Here is a 14,806-nt window from a genome sequence, read left to right as displayed (position 1 = left end):
TCCTATGAGAACGGTTGAAGATGCCCAGTGCCACAGTATTATCTACCCTCGATGCAAGAAGTGGTTTTTGGCAAATCAAACTTGACTGAGAATCTTTATTACTCACAACTTTCAAGACACCATTTGGAAGATTCCGGTTTCTACGCATGCTGCGCATGCCATTTTGCATCACTTCTGCCTCAAAAGTCTTCCAGTGTGCGATGGAAGAGCTGCTTGCTGGGGTATCCCTGTGCCATCATCATTGATGACCTGTTAGTATGGGGTGAGGGAACAGCACACCATGATGCAAACTTAAAGAGGGTGCTACAAAGGGTACAAGATATTAGCCTGAAACCAGCTCCAAAGAAGTGGACGTTCTGTCTCAACCCAGTGTCCTATGTTGGCCATCAGTTCACGAATGGTGGTCTCAAGCCTGATGAAGCCAAAGTTGCTGCTATTAAAGAGATGCTGACACTGGATGGGCCAGAGGTACTGCATCAATTTTTTGGCATGACCAATTATCTCCACAAGTTCATTAGCATCTTTAGTGAGAAGACTGCGCCACTAGGCAAATTGCTGTGGAATGACACACACTGGAGTTGGGAGCCAGCAGAGCAACAAACTTTGAAGGCCTGAAGACAGACATCTCTCAACCTCTGGTCCTGAGGTACTTCGACTCCTTAAAGCCTGTCACGCAGTCCATCAATGCCTAAAAGAGCAGTCTTGGTGCTGCGTCTTTAGAGGATGGTTACCCTGTGGCGTATGCCTAATGAGCCCTAACGGAAGCTGAAATTCGATATGCACAAAATTAAAAGGAGCTGCTTTCTGTTTCGTTTGCATGCAGAAAATTTCATGATTTCATCTATGGTTGACAAACCACCATTGAGACCAATCACAAGTCTCTTACAGCAATTGTAAATAAGCCTCTTCATTCAACCCCCACCCGTCTTCAGCATATGTTCTTGCAGCTTCAAAAGTATGATTTGAAGTTTATCTACAAGAAGCAGACTGAATTTTGCGTCGCAGACACATTGTCATGCACCTACATCGATGAGAATTCCGATTTCAAGGCTGATAAGCAGATTGACATCCTGTCCCTTAAATCAATTTCTCCTGAACATGTGGCTGAACTCAAGAGACACACTCTTGCAGATCAGGCTGTGATGCAGAGAGTTTCTCATTTCATTCCTAATGGCTGGCCAGCAAAGCCCAAGAGTGTACCCCCAGAGGTACAGCCATACTTTCCAATCAGAGATGAGCTGATCATGAATGATAGAATCATTTTAAAAGGCCTGAGAGTTGTGGTTCCACAAGCCTTGCATGAAGAGTATATTCAACAACTCCACAAGGGGCATCCTGGGATAGATGCTACAAAGAGAGGAGCAAGAGAAACCGTGTATTGGCCTTCTTTGATGCTCAATATCGATTGTGCCATAGCATCATGCCAGCCTTGCAATAGTGCTAAAACCTCACCAGCAGAAAGAAGCACTCATTATTTAACCAGTTCCAGATCTCCCATGGCCCCTTGTGAGCACAGACTCATTTGACTGGAATGGATTGCAGTACCTGATACTCGTCAACTCCTACCTGGTTGGTTTGAAATGAATACCCTCAGTGACTTGTCGTCTAAAACTGTGATCACAAAGATGAAACACCATTTTGCTGTCCATGGCACTTCATTAAATTAAATTAAATTAAATTAAATTAAATTAAATTAAATTAAATTAAATTAAATTAAATTAAATACTTAATTGGCCACTCCTCATTGGGGCTCTTCAGGACCAATGTAAACAAACAATGATAAATATGATAAATAAATATTCAAATAAACATAACTAGGTTAAGAATCCAACTGGCGCGAGGCAGACCAGTTGGCTATTTACAAGCGCAGCCAAGAAGTTGAACTCGGGGCTACTGAGAACAACATCAGCTAGCGGTCAGAACGGGATTTGAACCCAGGACTACGGCTTTCAAATCCGGCACTCTAACCACTCGGCCATGCTGCCTCCATCCAAGTTGCTAACTGACAATGGTCCACAATTTGCAAACAGGGAATTCAAAAGCTTCAAGCCAGCAAATGGAGTCTTGAGCATATCACTAGCAGCCCTTACTTTACTTAGTCCAATGGTTTTGCAGAAAATGCAGTCAGACAAGCCAAGACCTGCTAGAGGAATGCAAGAAGGATGGTTCTGACACCTTGGTTGGCCTTCTTAACCTTGGGAATGTTCAAAGAGATCAAGTCCTAGGTTCTCCTGCGCAGTGGTTGATGTCGTGGCATACCAAATGTGTTATTCCTGTTGCAAAGGAACTCCTTACTCCCAAAGCAATCAACAGTAAGCACATAACCTCATGTTTGAAGCTTAAATGCCAACAGCAAAAGTCATATCACAATCAGAATGCCAAACTCGTCCACGTTTCTCTGTCCACAGCAAGTTGTGCAACTTCAGACTGACAAAGGATACCAGAAAGGGGGCATTGTCAAGCAACCCCCTGCAAAGCCACAGTCATACATTGTTGAAGCTGAAGGAAAGGAGTACCACAGAAACCGAAGACATCTCCTGTTTGTTCCAGAACCGGCTCCTTCAGAGGTCTCTTGCAAAGACTCCAACAAGACCCAGTGGCCCAGAGGGATATGTCACGAGATATGGAAAGATAATTAAACCAAATCCAAAGTTTCAAGAATTTGTGATCATAAGACACTGACTTTAAATGAACTGCTTTTGCTTTCACGTATTTTCTTTTCTCTACTAAGCTGAAGCTTTGTGTATTTATCTTGCAAAGGGAAGTATGGAACAAGCATGGAACGAGCGTGTGAATGTATCTGTGTAGAATGTGCATGGAGAGTGTGGGAACAAAATGCAAATCAATTTTGTATTACATGCATGTGAATAAATGGACTTGTTGGCTGAGGATGTCTCTTGAAAATTACAATATGCATAACTTTAACACATACCATAGCAGAATAACAAGCTACAACATACCTGTTCAATGGCAGCAATCAGTGCTTCAGATATACTAAAATGGGCATTCTCCTGTTGCAAAAGAAGTTCAAAGTTAACCTCTCCAGCACTAAATAAATCGAAACTATTTGAAGGTGTCAATGGAAATTAAGAAGCCAAACCAAGTTAAGCTACAGTTCAGAAGTCCCTGAATGAGGAAAATGCAGACAAAGCTCTTGACAGCCAACAGTTATGCAAAAGGTCTCAATCAAGTTGTTCCAGATTACACTAGAGCCACCAAAATTCAACACATTTGACAAACAAATCAATTAAATTAACTTAGCCAAATGTCACAATTTTGCATGCACTACTGCTAATGTAATTCAGCATGGGCATTCATACAGCAATCATTTTACTTGCTCCATGCCTGTGCTACCTATACCATTTTTCTTCATAAATGACACAGTGTATTGATGATTTTAGTCTTTTATTAGAAACGTATGTAAGGAAAAGTAACCATGCAAAGAGCCCAGTGATTAGAACTTAGGTTTTTCTTTGCTGCCAAAAGAACCCAGTTAAATGTAGCACATGCATTCAAGTAGTCAGTCAAAAAATTGAGACTGAATACTGTGAATAGCTTTCCACTTGTTAGAATTTCACAAAATTTGGAAAGAAAATACTTTGGAAAATAGGTAAATGGAATATCAAAAAAATATCCAAATATAACAAAGGACATTCTAGATATTCCAGTTATCCTTCAACAAAGGACATTAATTAAAAACATCTCTGTTAAACTATTATTAAAAATCAATTTGTAATCCAGAAAGTCCTGGGCTTCAAATCCTCCTCCTACCATTGGATGGATTTGTGTTTGGTGATCCCAATTTACTTTGTTTTGCTTCCCACCTCCTGCCGACCCCTTGCAATCGCGCATCCCGCCTTCAAATTTCCTTTATCCCGCATCCCAGCAGCGAAAAAAGGTTCATCCCATATCTCACCAACCCTATGTTAGAACCTCAAAATAATTTTAAGAAATTAACTTCCTTAACAGAATATTATAGACCCTGTACTACAACAGAGAATAAAAATTATTCTGAAAACTGTAGACATATCTTGAAACAGAAATGAGCATAAACAAACCTTCCTTTAATTACTAAAGAATATCATTCTGTCCTACAACAAAGGTGGGTGGTCATTATGCTTTCATTAATATTTTCCCACACACCACTGGGAGCCATGCCAAGCCTAACCACACAGCCTGAACTTTATTAACATAAGTACATAATTGTCTTACAATGACACAAAAAGTGGCTAGAGAATAATTTCACCCCAACTTAACACATTCTACAAGTACTTCACGGGTGGGTGGGTGGGGCATGTCAGGCAGTGGCAGATGGCGAAACAAAAACTGAAACCTTACACAAGCCACGTAACCTGAAACCCCCCGCACACCTGTACCCAGACTCCCAGCCGTGTGTGAGAAAAATGTTTTCCGCTTCTTTCGTTCCTCAGCCAACGGAAAACCACACGTATGGCATTGATGTTTAAGGTTTAGGTGAACAACAATTCAAATAAATCAACCAAAGCTCTGACAACAAACTACTGTTGTAGGTATTTTTGTTCTCATTTTCTTTTTCTTCTTCATAAAGCAGGTTCATTATTATTTCCTTTTATAATGTAATAATGGAAGTGCATACAATCAGGTTTGATTTCCTATAAAATGTTATGGGAAACAACGAGGAACATTATTTCTAAATTTACTGGTAATAAGGAATGACTGATATAGCATCCATAATTTGTCTTTTTACATACTTTTTCATTACTAATTCAAGGCCAAGTACAGTATGTACCTAAGTAACTTAATCATTGATTTTTAGCACTATTGGTAAATACCTTATCTAATTCACATGAGCTAAAGTCCTGTGATGCCAAAATTGTTGCTAAGGATTGTTCCTGATATGGATCCTCCAAATACGGATCGTTGCAGTACAATGACTCTGCAAAGATAAAAAAGAAATATGGGAGTGCGTGCACGGGGTGCACATGGACAGCAATGAACTCAACATAGAAATTAATATTATTATCTGGCAAGGCAGTCGTTTGGTTATGACTGGGTCTTTGAATGATTAAAACCAGTTACCTGCCTTTCATTGCCTGCGTAAAGCCCCCTTTTACATTAAATAGCTCATAGAGATGAACTAGTGTACAGTACTTAATAGTTGTCTGAACTGTGCAAATGACAATAGGTAAAAGTTTAACAGCAAATTCATCGCTGCAAAGTTCTGAAATTTGAAGCATACATGTACACGAGCAAACTATTTCAGTGTTGCAATGTCAATTTGAATTTTTGAACCAATCAAGAGGGCAAAAGTGAGATGACATTACCATGTTACAATGATGTCTCTCTTGCAAACCAAACTTTGAGATGATTGCATGATACCAGTATTTTTTGGTTAGCACGTAAAAAGACCCATCCATAATTAAGCTATGCTTGTTTGGATGGAGTGGAGTTGAGAGGTTGCTTGACACTACATTTCAGTCCAGTAGGTCTTCATATTAGTCAAGGTCTTCATTTTAGAGCAGGGCCTTCATATCCGTCAAGACTTAAGGTCTTCATTCAAGTCCAGGGTTGTCATATTAGTCTAGGGGTCTTCATTTAATCGAGGTTTCATCTAAGTCCAAGGGTCTTCATTTTAGTCTAGTGGGTCTTAATTTTTGTCCAGGGTCTTCATTTTAGTTCAGGGTCTTCATTTTAGTCCAAGGGTCTTTGTTTTTGTCAAGGTGTTCATTTTAGTCCAAGGGTCTTCATTAATTTTTAGTTCAGGGTATTCTGTTTAGTCCCATAAGTCTAGGTCTTAGGTGTTCCTTTTAGAAACACCCAAGTTGGTTGTTTTCCAGAGGTCAACTATAGTTTCTTTATGCAAAATAAAATATTGTTAAATGTGTTATAAGACTGCTTGTTAAATTATACATGATTAAAACTGAGGGTGGTTATTGTAAAAGCACCACATCTAGCACAACAGCAAATAAGCAAATACTAAACATGTGCCTTAGCAAACTAAAATGAATGAGTTAATGGTAAGATTTACAGTACTGGGATACTTGCCATCACCTTTACATTTGGTATAATCCATCTGTACAAGGAAGTCAACCCAAGACCATATGTACACATATTCCTCCAGGTCAAATAACCAGCTCAAAGTACTGTCTCTTTCCTTTGCATCATACAGAAACAATAGGCAAGCTTGCAAGCCCTGAATATGGACTATTAGAATTTTAACTCTCTTATAAGTATTCTTACCTGAGGTAGTAGGTAGTGAAGATGACATTCTGCGAACACTGCTGAAAGAATCCTGATTCTCACTTTCATGGTACTTTGGCACTTCAATGACAGACTTATGCTTATGAAATTTTGGAACACCTCTTTGATCTGATTTTGACCTGGTGTGTCCCAAAGCTTTTCTCATTTGGTGGTCTGTAACAGACTCAGAACTGCTGCTAACATATTTGTCACAAGATCTTGTTTTAACATACGGAAGAATGGATGTTTCTAGCGACCCATTGTTTGAAATTGCTTCACTTGTTGGGCAGACCAAATTCTCATTGAGACTACCAGTGCTAGCTCTTCTGGGTTTATGAAATTGGTCTTCATCATGACCATCAAACCATTCACCTGGACATGTAGCTGTCTCTTCACCCTCTGTTACAGCAGACAAGGCTGCATATGCCAAAGTTGCTCTCACATTCTGTCCTATTTTTGATGGTCCAAAAGAGTTTAATCTTTGCGAGGGCAAAGTCAAGTTGTTTCCTTCTCCAACTGTATTTTCTTTCTGAGATGTACTTTTCCTTTTAATTTCACTGCTAGGATCAAGATTACCATTCCTTGGTAAAATATAAGAAAAGTTCTGACCAGACTCAGAGGGATACAGTTCAATGTTTTCCTGTAAAAGAACAGCAGGGTGGTAATCTGAATAATCAGTCATTTCAATCTGACTGTCCTCTAGTGAACCATACAGTGAAAGCCTCTGAAAGTCCTCCTTTCCACTACTGCTGTCTGTGCTGTTTGAAGAAGACAATTCATCACCAGGTTTTCCTTGGATGTGATCAGGTAAAACAGAAGACTCCAGCAAACCAGCATGAAAATATGCACTATCTTGCAACCACACCTCAATGTATTTTTTCTTGTTCAACTTAAAATTCAAATCAAAGTTGTTTTTAATCAGTACCAGTGTTTCATAAAACACAGACATAATTATGAGTATGTTAACCTAACATGTCTCTTAGTTCTCACATAGTACATAACAAATTTGGTTCAATATCATTTTGCTTCAAATCTGCTTCCTGCATAAGTTCTACCAGTGCATGTCTCCTTGTTATTAGCAGAAGATTTCACAACATTGCCGTTATCACAAACTGTGAGACTTGTATTAAATATATTGAATCATTTAAAAAAAAAAGCCCCACTGTGCTACAACCACATTTACTACTATTTCCATGAAAAATACTTTATGAAAACTAGCTAGTCTTCTCTACACTCCATAACTGTTGCAGATAATTCAAGGGGTGAGTGCAAAACCATGCTAAGTGACAATTTGGGTGAAAAAAAAATTTTCACGAAAGGGCTTGAATTTTTACATGTGGTCTTCAATGTAATAGAAAAACATGGTCCTGTATTTTTCCCACTGGCTTTTGCTTCGTTTATGAAGACGCCGCTAGGAAAACCGATTTGTTTTTTTGCATACGCAATATCTCGAAAACGAAGCAAAGCTTAGTGGAAAAACTACGGGACATTGCTAAACATACCTAAACAAAACTGCATGCGAAATTTGGAGCGTTTTTGGCAAAGTTCACTTTTGATTAAAATACCTAATGCTCTTTTCCCGCCAAGGCCTTTAAATAAACGAAGCCGGGCCTTTGTCATGATAAACGGAGCCGCTCCTTTGTTATAATAGCCAAGCCAAGCCTTTGTTATAAGTCGAAGTCTCGCCTCGGTTTATCATAACAAAGGATCGGCCCGCCGCGACCGCAAGGACTTTGATTTCACTTAGAAAGCAGCAAAAGGTCAATTTCACGCAACGTATAAGCTCAAAAATGTTGATTTTAGCTCAAAAAAGGTTTAAATGTTGATTTCACTTTAACACATGACAGCAAGGATGTTGGTTTCACTTAGAAACCAGCAAAATGGCAGTCAATTTCCCACAGCGCATAAGCTCAATGATGTTGATTTCAGGTCTAAATAGGTTAAAATGTTGATTTCATGTTAACACGTGACAGCAAGACTGTTGGTTTCACTTAGAAACCAGCAAAATGGTAATTTCACGCAACGCATAAGCTCAATGATGTTGATTTCAAGTCTAAATAGGTTACAATGTTGATTTGATGTTCACGCGTGACGGCAAGGATCTTGGTTTCACTTAGAAACCAGCAAAATAGTAATTTCATGCAATGTATAAGCTCAATGATGTTGATTTCAAGTCTAAATAGGTTAAAATGTTGATTTGATGTTAACGCGTGACGGCAAGGATGTTGGTCTCACTTAGAAAACAGCAAAATGGCTGGAGCCCATGATGGGCTCCTGAAAATGGTAATTTCACACAACGTATAAGCTCAAAAATGTTGATTTCAGGTCAAAAGAGGTGTAAATGAAAATAAGATAAAACAAATAAACGTTTCAATGAGCACTTTTCCAAATACGGCAACGTCTTAAATGGCTAAAAATCATGAGATAAATACATAGTTTTCGACAAATGCGATCGTAGCTTTATGTCACACACCACCATAACTTCCAAGTTCAAAATGCGCTGGTGCCTCTCATGCCTGATGAGGATAACAACATCGGTGGCTGTTCAGTTTTGGATTTAAGAATTTGATGACTTCACGTGAAAACGCTCTATAAATAGGGCTGACAGCTTAACAGATTAACCCTTCTGCACAACAAATGGGTCTCCATACATCTGCATGTCCGCTGATCCCAGAAGCTCAAAACGCTACAAATCACGCCGATTTGAAATAAAATCAATGCAACCTGGATCACCGATCTATATTACAATCAATCGCTACTTGTTGGCCATTATTATGGTTAAACAGTCTAGTTACCAGTTTGAGAAACGTCCACAGAACGTGACTGCAATGCATGCCTGGAAGGGTCTTTACACCTCATGTGCAGGAAAACATAGCGGTCGATACAAGACAAATTTTATAAGTCTAAAACCAGTTCTCGCTTTCCAAACTTTGACGCTAGCAATGCTTGGGAATTGGGCCATGACTCACCAGAGGGTATTTTTCTTGGGCAAGAACTGCTCTTGGACTTTGCTGCCTGGCTCGATCTGACTTCAAATACCGATAATACGATTACAGTATATCAGCTGCCTTCGAAGTTTCAGAACACATTTTGATTCTTTAAATCGTGCTGATGACTTACGGGTTTATTGAGACTTTATGATGCCTCTCAACCACCAGGCAGGTATGCAAGGTACTTTAAAACAATGCTTAAGATATTAGTTGACAGAGCTCTAATGCGGCACATCTCTTTTTTGTTCAATGTATTTCGTTTGACGCTCGATCGATTCACATGTTGTGTCACAATAACCGATGTAAACAATCTGTTCCCAGATTTCTGCTCTATACATGCTGTGAGATTTGATTTTGACTTCATACACTATTAACAGTCTACCTGTTAGCTGTTCAACAAATAAACTCCTAAAGACATGGCTAGGAAAAGCCAAGTATTCTTGCATACGTTATAACTTGAAAACAAAGCAAAAACCAGCGACAAAAATACAGGGCCACGTTTTTCTATTACATTGAAGACCACATGCAAAAATTCAAGCCCTTTTGCAAAAATTTTTTTTTCAGCCAAATCGTCACTTAGCATGGTTTTGCACTCCCTCCTTCAATTATTGCTTCCCTTACATCCAAATGAACACTAACCATTATCACATTAACCAGAGTGCTAATTAAGTGGGTAGGCTTGCTACCAGTCAACTTTTGGCTCATTATTTCCCTTTTTTTCAATTGAGGTTAATCTTTGAACAATAAATTTGTCTGCCCAAGCAACAGAGTTGAGATGTGGATCATGACTTGATTCATTTACAGGTATCTAAATAAGGGCCTGCACATTTGGTGCAAAAAAACAATTGACACATCCTCATAAGAAGGTAATGGTGGAGACAACTCAAACCCAAATGTTCTTGAGAGTGATTGTCTTTGGCCCAGAACTCAAAGGAAGCAGTTCAAATTTGGTAAAGAAGTTGGAGTTTGTCTAGGAAGGCTAAGGGAGGCAGCGTGGCCGAGTGGTTAGGGCGCCGGACTCGAAATCCGGAGGTCGCGGGTTCAAGTCCTGCTCTGACCACTTAGCTGGAGTTGTTTCTCGGTAGACCCTAGTTCAACTCCTCAGTCGTGCTTGTAAATAGCCAACTGGTCTGCCTCCCGCCAGTTGGGATTTTTAAACATGTTATGTTCATTTGCATTATTTGTTTCATCATTTGATTTCATTGGCCCTGAAATACCCCATTGGGGGAGTGGTCAATTAAGATATTAATTTTTTAATTTAATTAATTAATTAATTAATTAAAGGCTTTAATTCTGTTGAAGCTCTCCTTACTGAAAAGCTTACAGAAGGCGCAGCGGCAGAAACAATGATATCTTTTTCAACCCTTTGTCTTTTAGTATACACTATACAATACATTGTAGTGATTCATACATGTACACAGTACATTTTCTAAGGTTTTTGTAATCCAGTCTGTTTTTTCTTTTCTGAATTTTCGGTGGCTTCTGTCCATCTTCATCAGAGTTCCAATGATCAGGTTTGTTATAAAAGCCTGTTTATTTGAATCAATGGTAGATAAGTGTGACGGAGTGGTTTCCTCTCAGTGATGGCAGCGCTGTTTAAAGTTGAGTGCCATAACTACAAGAAGAGCCTCTTCAGGTAGTTTGTAACACCACAATCGAGGATCTAGGCATCCCTTGGGAGAATGTTGTGATCTGTGGACTCTGTATGATGTTTAATTGCTGGTTTGCTGTTGCTTGCATGGTCTGGGTCATGCTCAGCCCTGCACAAGCTCCACAAATGCAGTCATGGCAGCTCACTTTGTAGACGATTCCTTGGACTTGGTTAATTATTGGTCGGTCCTTGGGCTCCCTAAATATCTGACCCAATGTTCTCATTGGCTAAAGGTTGGACGCACACAAAATTTCCAGAAGACGCAACCCATGACTGGGCTTGGTCTTGTTGTGGAGGTACTTCTTCAACAGACTTCCAGGATAACGATTCACTTTCAAATCACTTAAAACATGATCCCACTCATTCGTTCTTAGCCCAGGGCACGAAGAGAGGAAGTTGGCTCTAATTTGGCGTGTTTTTACCACAGCTTCCTAGTGTTGCGTTGCATTGCCAGACACAAAATCAAGATACTTTTTGGTAGGTTTTCTTTTCTGTGAACATCTCAGAACAATCAGGGTCCAAAAAATTAAGAGTCCCTGTCCATAAAAATGGAAAATAACTCGGCAAGGGTCGAAAATTCGATTTCGCTTGTATTTTTATGGTAGATAGGCTAGGACATGACAAAAACTACTAGATAGTTTTTTTGGCAAAATATCCTTTTATTTCAAAGAAATATGCAAATTACCAAATTCCATTAAAATCGTCATTTGACGCACCATTTTATTAAACAAGTTTGAGAGCCTTGCATGCAAAACCACATCATTCTTCCGTCTTTAAAACACTCAAATATTTTTGTGCAATGTTTAAATGTGTACTGGGTTGATTTTAGGGAATGTTGCGTTGTCTTTTTGGGTGCACAATAATTAAATTTCGAAGACATGTATTTCATTCACTTAAAAGTACTTCGTGAATATAATTAATTTTCACCATGTGCGAAACCTTCAAACGGACCAAGCTTCTGGTGGTTGAATCGCAGAAGGATGGTCTACAGATTCCTGTAAAAATTTCTTTGGGCAAATGATTGTGAGCGACGTGAGAGCTTTTCAAAGTACGTCAAAAATGCAAATATTTGACCATCCATCGTCAAATTTCAATTTACGGGTTAGGCGTATATTTTAGCATGCGCCACATGACTTGACCTATGTTAAGTTGAAATAGACACAGAGCTGATAATTTCGAAATGTTCTAACCTTATTCGCTGTAAAAGGCAGGTCCAAAGCCAATTTGACGTGTTTCTAGTCGATCTCTCACCATTCGTCGCACATAAAGCAGATGTTTGCTTTTGTTTACACAAGGTTAACGTCCGATGTACACCGCCAACTGTCAACTTATTTAACGGTTGAATACGATGAATCTGTGACCCTGTTCTGTCGCACTTTGTAATAATCATCGCACTTTGTAATACCTGTCGCACTTTGTAATAAAACTGTCGCACTTTGTAATACCTGTCGCACTTTGTAATAACACTTGTCACACTTTGTAATAAAATAGCTGTCACACTTTGTAATAACAAGCTGTCGCACTTTGTAATAAATTAAGCTGTCACACTTTGTAATAACAAGTTGTCACACTTTGTAATAAACTTTCAAATTTCCTTTGAATAGGATATTTGGTAGAAATTATATGACTTAACTAATCCCCCAGGGCACAAATACGTCCTTCTTTGATATTTTACTTTGTATACTAAACTGAGGAGATGAAAAAGAAATGTATTCTCCCCCACGCTTCTCGCAATTGTTATTTTGGAGATAACACAGCTTGCTTAGCAACGATGGAATGCAATAAGTGAACAGAGGGCAAATAACTCCTGGTAAAAATAAAAAGATACGCGAGAGGGTTGAGTCCAAGGGTTAGTAAGGGAGATGGAGACTTCAAGTGACTTGCCACATGTTCTATATGAGGTACTTTTTGGGGGAGTAGTCACAGGATTTAAAATAGTTGCTACAATCATGGCTAAAAGTCGGGATACCTTGAACACCATTACAAGACAAATACCAAAATTCTTTTTGCTCTTTTTATTTCACCTTGTCGCGATTTCATGAAGTTACTTTATTCTTTTTTTAAATGACAACTGCATGTACTAAAAAGTGTGTTCATCCGTTTGCCTAAATAATAATGTACAGATTCGTTTTCGGTTCTACTCGAACGGCATCGTTGCTTATTCAAGGTTGAAATAGACTTTTATTCAATGGTTCTGATTCAATGCTTTAATACCACATATACTGATTACGGCTATGATGGTTGCTGTTCCATATTCTGGCTTATGTCAAGCCAATGCGATTTTTGAATTAAAATACGATACTATTTCACAATTATTCTATTCAACTATAGTTAACGGTCCCTTCTTAGAAGACTCCCAGTCAAAGCCTTTATTTCCGGATCGTACCATTTTGTACAGCTGTTATAAATACCAGCAAGATGTGTCCTCTACTCTTTTATTGATACACTATGTCCCTGCAAGTTGCTTTCCAGTTTCGTCCTCTCTAAAACTCCCACGGAAACAAACCTTTTTATTTTCATCCACAGGAGATGCCAGTATATTTAAAATTCGAATCTTTATTTAAGATGTGATAAATACCTTTTTAATACCTGAATTAAGCTATCATTGACAAATTAAACATGCAATAGGGTCTCATTTGCACGATAAATTAGACTAGTACCTAGCCAATGGAGCAGCTTAACAAAACCGATTTTTAAGTTATTATTCGTGATGACAAAGTGTTTCTGTCGCGATACATCGTAGTCAAGACAAATAACAATTGCGAGAAGCGTGGGGGAGAACGTTTCTTTTTCATCTCCTCAGTTTAGTATACAAAGTAAAATATCAAAGAAGGACGTATTTGTGCCCTGGGGGATTAGTTAAGTCATATAATTACTACCAAATATCCTATTCAAAGGAAATTTGAAAGCTTATTACAAAGTGTGACAACTTGTTATTATAAAGTGTGACAGCTTAATTTATTACAAAGTGCGACAGCTTGTTATTACAAAGTGTGACAGCTATTTTATTACAAAGTGTGACAAGTGTTATTACAAAGTGCGACAGGTATTACAAAGTGCGACAGTTTTATTACAAAGTGCGACAGGTATTACAAAGTGCGATGATTATTACAAAGTGCGACAGAACAGGGTCACAGATTCATCGTATTCAACCGTTAAATAAGTTGACAGTTGGCGGTGTACATCGGACGTTAACCTTGTGTAAACAAAAGCAAACATCTGCTTTATGTGCGACGAATGGTGAGAGATCAACTAGAAACACGTCAAATTGGCTTTGGACCTGCCTTTTACAGCGAATAAGGTTAGAACATTTCGAAATTATCAGCTCTGTGTCTATTTCAACTTAACATAGGTCAAGTCATGTGGCGCATGCTAAAATATACGCCTAACCCGTAAATTGAAATTTGACGATGGATGGTCAAATATTTGCATTTTTGACGTACTTTGAAAAGCTCTCACGTCGCTCACAATCATTTGCCCAAAGAAATTTTTACAGGAATCTGTAGACCATCCTTCTGCGATTCAACCACCAGAAGCTTGGTCCGTTTGAAGGTTTCGCACATGGTGAAAATTAATTATATTCACGAAGTACTTTTAAGTGAATGAAATACATGTCTTCGAAATTTAATTATTGTGCACCCAAAAAGACAACGCAACATTCCCTAAAATCAACCCAGTACACATTTAAACATTGCACAAAAATATTTGAGTGTTTTAAAGACGGAAGAATGATGTGGTTTTGCATGCGAGGCTCTCAAACTTGTTTAATAAAATGGTGCGTCAAATGACGATTTTAACGGAATTTGGTAATTTGCATATTTCTTTGAAATAAAAGGATATTTTGCCAAAAAAAAACTATCCAGTGGTTTTTGTCATGCCCTAGCCTATCTACCATAGGAATATGAGCGAAATCGAATTTTCGACTCTTGCCGCGAAATTAAGAATT

At 38.6% G+C, this 14,806-nt stretch overlaps 1 protein-coding gene and 1 non-coding gene across 5 annotated transcripts in view; one reads left to right on the top strand and one right to left on the bottom strand.

Moving 5' to 3' along the window:
- The window catches only part of LOC145492274 (run domain Beclin-1-interacting and cysteine-rich domain-containing protein-like), a 58,479-nt gene that overhangs the window by 27,990 nt on the left and 15,683 nt on the right, over positions 1–14,806 (bottom strand). For all 4 annotated transcript variants that reach the window (XR_014049968.1, XR_014049969.1, XR_014049967.1 and 1 more), the window contains exons 4-6: positions 6,220–7,108; positions 4,812–4,915; positions 2,961–3,011 (exon numbers count right to left, since the gene is read on the bottom strand). Coding sequence is in view for 1 of the 4 variants with exons in the window: in XM_081471671.1 (XP_081327797.1) it covers positions 2,961–3,011; positions 4,812–4,915; positions 6,220–7,108 (1,044 nt within the window). In the remaining 3 variants the exon portion in view is untranslated. The remainder of the gene's footprint in view (positions 1–2,960; positions 3,012–4,811; positions 4,916–6,219; positions 7,109–14,806) is intronic.
- Positions 10,197–10,269, top strand: Trnas-cga (transfer RNA serine (anticodon CGA)). Its single transcript has one exon. It is a non-coding gene; the product is annotated as a tRNA-Ser (tRNA).

The sequence above is a fragment of the Orbicella franksi genome, chromosome 7, assembly GCF_964199315.1.
Source record: "Orbicella franksi chromosome 7, jaOrbFran1.1, whole genome shotgun sequence".
In the NCBI taxonomy this organism is placed as follows: Eukaryota; Metazoa; Cnidaria; class Anthozoa; order Scleractinia; family Merulinidae; genus Orbicella; species Orbicella franksi.
Note: the sequence above shows the minus strand (reverse complement) of the source record. Positions and strands in the feature narration are given on the sequence as shown.